Source organism: Lactuca virosa, chromosome 7 (assembly GCF_052849685.1).
Source record: "Lactuca virosa cultivar CGN04683 chromosome 7, Lactuca_virosa_CGN04683_v6, whole genome shotgun sequence".
Taxonomy (NCBI): Eukaryota; Viridiplantae; Streptophyta; class Magnoliopsida; order Asterales; family Asteraceae; genus Lactuca; species Lactuca virosa.
Window position 1 is genome coordinate 35,095,982 of NC_136432.1, and position 10,149 is coordinate 35,106,130.

The 10,149-nt window shown below is 31.6% G+C and overlaps 1 protein-coding gene across 5 annotated transcripts; it reads right to left on the reverse strand.

Moving 5' to 3' along the window:
• Window positions 1–564: 564 nt before the first annotated feature.
• Window positions 565–8,733, reverse strand: LOC145123817 (receptor-like serine/threonine-protein kinase SD1-7). Of its 5 annotated transcripts, none has more exons than XM_079059023.1 (7): window positions 7,355–8,733; window positions 4,316–4,486; window positions 3,496–3,689; window positions 1,782–1,992; window positions 1,455–1,692; window positions 1,121–1,271; window positions 565–941 (listed from the first exon to the last, which is right to left on the reverse strand). In XM_079059023.1, the coding sequence occupies exons 1-7, from the start codon at window positions 8,631–8,633 to the stop codon at window positions 633–635; spliced, it is 2,553 nt and encodes an 850-aa protein (XP_078915149.1). In that variant the 5' UTR covers window positions 8,634–8,733; the 3' UTR covers window positions 565–632. The 5 variants fall into 5 exon arrangements, with proteins under 5 accessions (XP_078915149.1, XP_078915148.1, XP_078915151.1 ...); XM_079059022.1 differs by having other exon boundaries at window positions 7,328–8,733; XM_079059025.1 differs by lacking the exon at window positions 7,355–8,733 and adding an exon at window positions 6,189–6,209.
• Window positions 8,734–10,149: the final 1,416 nt, after the last annotated feature.

Consider the following 10,149-nt stretch of genomic DNA (forward strand, 5'->3'; position numbering starts at 1 on the left):
AAAATGTGTGAAAATAGTTTGCAATGATGATAGTTTTTAACTAATATGTAACTAAAACATTACTGGAATTTGATTAATGACCTTTAATGACGCAAATAATCAAATCCGTGATAGCCCTTTTAAAAAAAATATTGTTATAGGTCCTTTTTGTACTAGTGACTTTTGAAATTATGTTTTTTTGTTCTTGAAGAGTTTGAAGAAAAGAAAGAAATTGAAGATGTACATATATATATATATATATATATATATATATATATATAATCGGATATAAAAATGATGACAACAATAATCTTGAAATAAAAAATTATAACTATATATTAGCTTAAATAGCAGTTTCAAATTTGACCCAATTCAACCTTTAACATCCTGAGTTTTAACCAAATTCTACCTTTAACATCCTCAAGTTTTAATGATTGACAAATAAACTTTTTTGTTATAATTAATCTCTCAAGTGTTCGTAAAATTCAGATTATTCGTTAAGTAAGAAGTTCACAACAAGCCATGAAGCTAATGAAAACATTCTAATAAGACGATACACGATGAAATTTCGGATCGTAAAATAAATTAAGGACCAAAGAAGAAAGGAAAATATGATAGATAATTGATGCTAGATGGTAACTATCATAGTTTCGCTATCTACCATCTAGTATTGATATTGTGATTCCATTTATGGACACTAAATCATCATATTTTCTCGAAGACTCGCTTTCGTTGTTTAATTTTCTAATAAAGAATCCGGGATGTTTTGGTCGAGGCATCCGTACTGTTTCACTGCTCAATAACAACACCACCTTTGCCATACCAGGCCTATCTTCTGATTGTTCTTGAACACATAATAGTCCAATTTGTATGCACCTTAATACTTCATTTTCTGAAAATTTGGCCGTGATAGATTCGTCTAGTAGTTCTAAAGAGTTGTCTTCGTTCCATAACTTCCATGCCTAAGAACATATTGTTTTGTTACAAATACAATGAAGGACCTTAACAAAAATTAGTGTGTATTATGTTTCTAGAATATATATATATATATATATATATATATATATATATATATATATATATATATATATATATATATTAAAAATTCACCTAGAAGATCCCAATCACCAATATCACTTACTTGTCCAAGCAGGTTAAGTTGGCTATTTGTGTTGGACGAGCCTCTGTTTCTTTTACCGCTCACTATCTCCAAGATCAGGACCCCGAAACTAAAAACATCGGATTTTGTGGAGAAGTGACCCTCCATCGCATATTCAGGTGACATATAACCACTATAAGAAATTTGTTAATGGTAATAATAATAAGTGAAATTGTCTAAAAGTTACATAATATCATTTGTGTCATAAATAATTATATATATATATATATATATATATATATATATATATATATATATATATATATATATATATATATATATATATATGCATGCCACATAGTACATTGATACTTACTACGTTCCAACCACTATCTTTGTTTCTGCTTCGGTTTGATCACTCCCAAAAATCCTTGCGATACCAAAATCTGATATCTTTGGGTTCATGTCCTTATCAAGCAAAATATTACTTGCTTTCATATCTCGATGAATGATTTTAAATCTTGAATCTTGATGAAGATAAAGAAGCCCGCGTGCAATCCCACGTATAATATCGAGTCGGATTTTCCAACTGAGTATCATATTTTTCTCTTTGTCTATGGCGATTATCAAATAACACGTTTAGATCTCAGCATATAACTTAGGTATAAAAAGAAGAAAGAGTGCAATAGCACTGAAATTTTACCAAAAAGAAACATATCAAGACTTTTGTTGTCCATGTACTCATAAATCAACAACTTCTCTTTAACCTCAATAGAACAACCTAATACCCGAACTAGGTTTCGATGTTGGAGTTTTGCAATTAATCGGACCTCATTTTTAAGTTCCTCTATCCCTTGCTCACAAATTCTTGAGAGCCTTTTTACAGCTACAACTTCACCTTCTGTTAATGTACCCTACGTCACTAACAAATTAAATTTCACCATTTCTTTATGGTTGTATGGTGTATTATCTCGTATGATATTATAACTAAAAGTGTTTAAAACTTGATATTAAAAATTCTAGAGATCTGTATTCCGGATGGTAGATATTGATATCCAAATTTTGGGTACGAATTTTGGTATGAAATTTAAATATCGGAAAATTTACATAAAATATTGGATACAAAAATTTTTAACCTAGAAATCTACACTACTTCTTATTTTACGCACCATAGTCACATATTATTTGTAGACTTCCATCCGCTCAATATATGGACACGATTGCATCTTTATTGCATAACTAGTTGTGATACCCGTATACTATATGGGTTGATTAAAACAAAATATTAAATAAAAATGATTAAACGACAGTTTATTTGAATTTGAAATTTGAAATAAGTAAAAATTATGAAAATAAAAATAAAAATAAAACATGAAAAAATCAAATTAAAATTATGTCTTTAGTTGTCAGACCCGTGTATTAAATATGCTAATTATAACAAAATGTTAAATATAAAGGTTTCAACTGTAGATTTATTTAAAATTGAAGTTTGAAGTTTGAAATTTAAAATTTAAAATTTAAAATTTGAAATTAATATAGTTATTATGGTATGTTTAATTTATAGAAACTAAATTAATGATATATTCAAAAATGAAAAATGAAGTAAATGACAAATAGATAATAAATATTTCAAAATTATGACAAAATGATATGTATACTATACTGGTTGATTAAAACAAAATATTAAATACAAATGATTAAACGGCAGTTTATTTGAATTTGAAATTTAAAATAAATAAAAATTATGAAAATAAAAATAAAAATAAAACATAAAAAAATCAAATTAAAATTATGTGTTTAGTTGTCAGACCCGTGTATTAAATATGCTAATTATAACAAAATGTTAAATATAAAGGTTTCAACTGTAAATTTATTTAAAATTGAAGTTTGAAGTTTGAAATTTAAAATTTAAAATTTAAAATTTGAAATTAATATATTTATTATGGTATGTTTAATTTATAGAAACTAAATTAATGATATATTCAAAAATGAAAAATGAAGTAAATGACAAATAGAAAATAAGTATTTCAAAATTATAACAAAATGACATGTGACAATAATGCATGAGAAAACGACATGTGGCAAAGTTATCTTCATTTATTAGGTAGGATTTAGCCAACGATGTAAGCTATTATATCCATTTTAAGCGTATAAAGAAATTTAATCATTAAAAGAGGTCTCAGTTGTTTCGTCTCCATACCAGAATAATTACAAAACAAAAGATTGCTAATATCATAACACAGACGAATTGGAATTAAAATACGTATATTTCAGATTTTCAGATAGTCAGAGTATCAAAAATTTCAGAAAATTATCATTTCATATTTCGGATTAATGTTTAGATTTTTGATCGGATTTTTGGAATAAGATACTTTTGAGCATGTAATTTTAAATGTTCATATATTCAAGTACTTTACCTTGTAAACACACCCGAACCCTCCTTGCCCAAGTTTATTTGTATCCGAGAAGTTGTTTGTTGCGGTAGTAAGTGTCGTAAAATCGAACAAGGGTAATTCAAGTTCATCCATTGACGTTTTACTGTAATAATCTCTTCTACTTGGTACAATTGCCCCATCATTTACCAAGAAGTCTTCGGTTCTTTCTTGCGGACCTAATTTGGATCAACACAAAATATATCAAGAACATATGAATTACAACCACAAACTATTTTGACTTTGAAAATTCAAACTCTTTTTATTTAAATACAAAACTTACATCAAATGCTTTTAGTCTTGTAGCTAAATTTTTCGCCAATATTAAAAAATGTTTATGGTTAATGTGGTTATGAATTATTTCCTAGGTTATTCACTTATTAAAACCAAAATGGATAGGTCTTATATTATGAATTGACAATCTTTTTACAATATAATATAGCCATTCCTAAAATGTAAGTTGGCATTTAACCGTGTTTCGAGTTTAGGCTCAACTCATTTGTAAGGCTAGTTTAGATGAGCCTAGGCTCGAGATCAGATTCATTAACAAGCCCGTTTAATTTTATCAATAACTTAATATATAAATTATTTGATATTTAATATTTATCAATAGTTCAATATATAAAATAAATAAATAATTATATTATATAAAAACATATATGCTTGTTTAGGTCCACGAGCGCAGTCTAGCTTGGACTAAAACTTGGGCTCGATCTTGTTGAAAATATCATTAAACTCGTAGTCAAATTTTTAATGAGTAGTCCCGATTAGTCGATGAGTAGCTCAAGGAGTTGATCCTGATTACCTCTTCTATTAATTGACTTTTTCAAATTTCTTGTTTTCTTCTTCTTCAAGTAGACGAGAATAAGTAGAAATGTGAGCACCACACAAGTACTGGCAGTGATGCCGACAATTTTGCCAACGTGGTTGCCATTGCCGGAGCCATTTTTGGAACTTCCGACGCCCATTGATTGAACTGCAATGAAGAAGTCATAGTTATTAGTGTTTATAATTGTAAAATAAAGCACAACTACTACTTTTAATACACATGAGATAAGTTCCTAAAGTGTAATTTGGTATGTCTCCCAAGATAACCAAGTGTAGCGTGGTATACCTAATATTTTTGTTTGATGAATTTACACCTTGTTCCCGAGTTCCACTTAAGGAGAGAAATGAGAGGATACGGAGGGAAAGTGAGGGGTGTCGAAGGAAAATCGTGTTCCCGAGTTTCATTAATGGAAGGAAAGTGAGGGGAGGGGAAGGATTTTGGAGACATATTTTCCTTCCAAATTTTCCTCCCAAATTGGACGGATTTGGGAAGAAAGTGAGGGGAAGGAAAATTTTTAGTTTTATTTTCTTTTTCCTCCTAACTCGGGAACACAAAAACTTAAAATTTTCCTTTCATTTCTTTTCATTTTCTTCGAACTCGGGAACACGGAATAATGAATATTTTCCTTCACCTCCCTTTCTTTCCGTCAAAATTTTCCTTCCCTTTCCCTTAATGAATTTACAAAAAAACTCGGGAACAAGGCGTTAAAGTATTTTTTTCGTCTAAAAACATGAATATGTCGGTGCAACAATACCCAAGGTTAATTCAGAAACCCAAATCCTAAATTACCCCCAATACCCACAATATCAACAACAACATAGACAAATGCCGGTGCAACAAACTTATAACCAATTTGGGCTCTCTCAAGACCATTGTCGGTTATAATCCGTACCCACAAAATCAAACTCCATATTCCATCCCCGAAACCCCTATGTCATATTATGTTCCTCGCACATCGCATTTCCATGAGCCCGGAAATGCTGAATCATCTGACGAAACACAACCCATCTCTCCAAACCAGAATAATGAATTGACTGTCAAAACCCAACCCGCCCCTCAAACCAAAACCAAACCCACAAGAAATTTTACCTAATGGGTAATATGACGAGATGTTCCGAAAGAAAAGAAGTGACGTTGTTGAAGACGTTTAATCGTGTTTCGGAAAACGAAGAACGTGGAAATCATCAACATGTAGCCTCATTTTGGCAGCAAGTTCTAGAGCACTTCAGTTCGCAATCTCGTGGTACTTATCGTACTAGGGCTTCAATTGAACTCCAAATGAAAGGATTTGTAGGCGAAAGTTAACAAGTTCAGTTGCATCTACAACAAGTTCAGTTGCATCGAAAATGACCAAAGCATCTAACTCCAACATGTACACAACCTCTTTGGATTCCTATTTTTCATCTCACTTAAACGAGGTAGTGACGTGTTTAATGTTTTAGAATTTCCTATTGAAGAACATCAACAACGACAACAACAACGAAAGGAAAGAAAGTAATATCCACATCCTCATCGCACAATAATATCAAAAGCTTCGCGAATCAAATTAGACATCTCGCTTCGAATAACCATAAGGTGGAGAGAAAAGAGTGATACCGAATTAATAAATTGCATATGTTAGAGGAGTCACCACAAAAAGAACTAATTGTGGAGAGAGATAAATTTATAAGTGTTTAAGGATGGGTAAAGCTTGCTAGATTGCCTACGGTTGGGATGGGTAAAAAGTGATCGACTCCTTCTACCTTAAGGTAGTGTTATATTACCCTAGCAAGGCAACATGGTCTAATCGTGGAGGGCGGCTACCAACAGGAATACTGTGTTACCTATGACGGTGAACGCAAAAACGAACCTCAGTGTGGCCGGACCCTCGCTCTAGTCTCTTTCTTCCATTCTCTTCCTGTGAGAGAGATGTGAGAAAGTTGACCCAATGCCAGGAGAATGATGGTGAGAATGGTACAAGCGACGACGTATGCCCGAAAATAAAGGCTGATAATAAGATGATGTGTGTTAATCATAGGAATAAGACAAAATCCTAACAAAACTCAAACCTAAGAGTGATTTTGTAAGACGATTAAAAGATAGACTCAAGGTGCAGAACTTTTGGTCAACTACATTCATGGACCATATTCGTAATTTACTCTTGTTATTTTCATTTTTGATGGAAAACTAAATTTTCATAAATTAATGATGTTGATGTTTGTGAACTAGATATTTTATTACATAAAAGATTATTTAAAGATAAGGTTAATGTCATAAAAAAATTCATAGTATTCGTTTTTGCTTTTTGGATAATTTAATTTAATTGTATTAATCAGATGAATAAACCATTGGGTTCTAATCATTTCTCCAACCCACTCCTATTTTCCATTATTTCCTTCATTTCGTTCCTCATTCCTCTCCAACCTATCCCATTTATTCCCCCATTTTGGGGGAAATGAATAGTATAACATCATATTTGGTGTTATACTATTTCATTATCTCCAAAATGGGATGAACTTTGAGTTGTTGATTTTAGTCCATTTTTATATATATTTATACATTTCTGGTTTTTTATCTACTAATTATAATTTAAATATAACATTTAATACTTATAATATTGTGTTATATATTAAATTATATTAATTATTTATAAATATAAAGTTTGTTTTTGTTTATCAAATTCTTATTAAAATTTAAATATATATTGAAATTTTAAAACACGATAACGTATTTTATAAAAGCTTATAATTAAGTGTTGTAAATATAATCTTATTTATTTAATATTATTGTAATGAAAAAAAATATAGATTATATATTTGTTAAAACCAAATTAATATAAGTTAGAAGAATGGAATATAAGTTAGAAGAATGGGTGTGTTTGACAATTTATATAAGTTAGAAGAATGAAATATATACTTTTTGAGTAAAAATAAGGTAAAAAAGAATAGGTTGAAAATAAAACACTTTTTACTCAATTTTTTACTTAAAAATAGAAGTGGGTTGTCTAACGTGATTTCTGCCGGATTCGAAACATACGTAAATCAGAAGCTGCAACTCTAACGTAAAGATCTTGCCCTCCATTTTCAGAATCAGCATACTGCCTCATATCCATAAGATCCCCTACCCAAAATACACAACCCGACCCGCCTTCAGTGATATTCATACTAGCATAAGCAGCACAGGAGCAATTCTTCTTGCAAATCGCACCACACTCGCTCAAATTCATCGTCTGATCTACAAACACGTTCGAACTCTCTGGCAATTTCATATTATTCATTGACAGAAATCCATCCGATCCGCAATCCAAGTCTGAGCTCCGAACACACCCATCCAACCCATCTCGTAGATCCCATGCTTGCTGGTTTTTCGGCCGGAATCCAGTCGTACAATTGCAGATCGGTGCAGTGCTTGCATCACAAATGCCGAACGAACCACATTCACCAAACTGATCGCATAAATCATCGGGGAAAGACCAGAACACACTCCAGGTATTTGTTGATTTAGCACAGACGAATCTTTGATTAATACCAGAAGAATTTATAACCAATCGCGAATAAACAGAACTATCCAGCATTTCAAATGAATAACTAATCTCGTCGGAATTCTCCTCAAGTTCAAACTGCATCATACTCACCCCTTTCATCGCTGGTACACCACTAAATCTCATCCCGTTCCATGGCCCAGTTCGCCAAATTATTGTTTCATTCTTCACTGTTAAAAGCTCCGGGAATCCAATGATATTCACTTTAAAAGTATAATCACCGGTCTTCGGATCGTTGTTTGTCTTCCATGATTGCAAAACCCGATTGATTCCGGATTTCCTATCCCATCCCAGTTTCATCTCCGGTAGTAGAGTATCAGTCGGATAATCGAAGCTTTGCCAAATGTAATTCTCCGGATTCTCATCGTTTTCTGGACGAAGCACAAAGTTACCGTTGTCTAAAAGCTGCGCCACCGTGTTCACCACCTGCGTAGATTGATTTGAGGACCAGACGACAGCTCCCATTTGATTTACAAGCACCAAGTTGCTGTTGTTGACGATGGTTAGGCTCCCGGACGATGAAGTAATGGGGGTGTCTCTATTAGCTACCCATAAAATTGTTCTCAGCTCAATTTGCTTGTACCAAATGCCTATATACAAATAATTGCTTGTATTGAAGAAACCCAACTCGAAAACTTCACCATTAGAGACTAGAGTTTGATTGGTGGTGAGAGGTTGTGTGGGTGTGATGGTGTCAATAGCTAGAGAGAGAATAGGGTAGAACAGAAAGAATATGAAGATGAAGGTGCTGATATGGCAATGGAGGGATTTCATTCTCTGAAAGTTACAATCACCAACAGAATCGATCTTTGTGTTTATTGGACCGGGGTATTGGAGATTATATGTTGGTTCTTATCTTTAACGAATTCGTGGAAATGGTGGAACAAGTCTTCAAATGTTAATAGGGTGTGTTATTTTTAATTCTGAAATTCTGTGATTATTTGACCATTTTTAAATTAAATGATAGATGCATATTGACCAATAATTATGGAAATTGTATAGTAAATTACTCGTTCTAATGATGATCTTCAAAAACTATAATTAAGATAAGCATGTGATGTATATCAAAATTAATCGATCAAGAGCAATGATAACTGGACTAGTGACCAAATTAGACCGGATAAACATGTTGTATGTGTTGTGGGAGGTTGAAAAAACTTAATCCTGACATATCAGTTTGGTTCCTGTTTCTTCTCGTGTAAACTCGTTTAGTTAATTGGGATGTAATCTTTTACTCATTTGTTTATTTTGTGTGAGATTAGTGGGTTTTAGGCTTTAAACTTGTAAATGAACTGAAACACCAAAGGTTGAAAGCACTTGACCCTAGCCCTACACGTTTATTTTTTCTGTGTCGTATGGTTTCTTTTAAACATAACATTTAAACCAGTTGAAATCTTTTATTTAAATCCGTTTATTATGTGTCGAGTTAACATAGCATGTTAGGTTTGCCAGACCTATCAAACCAGACAAAAAAAAAAAAAACTAAAAATACATATGAATTAATCTGATCGAATTATGAACTCTTGTTTATTGAAAAGGATAGTATAAATAGCAAATCATCCGTAATAAACAAGCATTCAAACACACAGATACTTTCTTGAGGTTGTATGTCGAAGAGAATGAGGAACCAGGGAAGGTTTGTTTTGTTATTCTGTTATAAGTATAAATTATAATGTTATTTATTATTACTGCAAATGTCAACTCTGGTATCACATCAATGTGAAATCATCATCTTTAACTAATCGATCAAAAAATTATTATAATCGGGAGGAAGATTTGTGAGGAGCATGAAAATTCTTTAAGTTAATAAATTTTATTAATTTTATGATTATTTATTGGTTTATGCTTAAATTCTGTTAAGTTTTTTATTTTTTATTTTTCTCTTTATTAAATATAATAACAAATTTTCAAGTTACCATGAAATCAAGTTTGCAATATATATATATATATATATATATATATATATATATATATATATATATATATATATATATATATATAGAGAGAGAGAGAGAGAGAGAGAGAGGATCATTTGAGAACTCATAGTTTCCCAAGAACCCAAGAACCAAAAGTGGAGCGTTTGATCAAAAAATGGATGGTCAATATGCATTGTGGCATTTTTGTAAATAAGTGGAAAAAATAAAGTGACAGAGACATCAAAATTAAATGGAATTTGGGCATTTTAGGGTTATAGAAATTGACTCGTACACAATCACCATTCCTTATCAGATCTCTCTCTCTCTCTCTCTCTCTCTCTCTCTCTCTCTCTCTCTCTCTCTCTCTCTCTCTC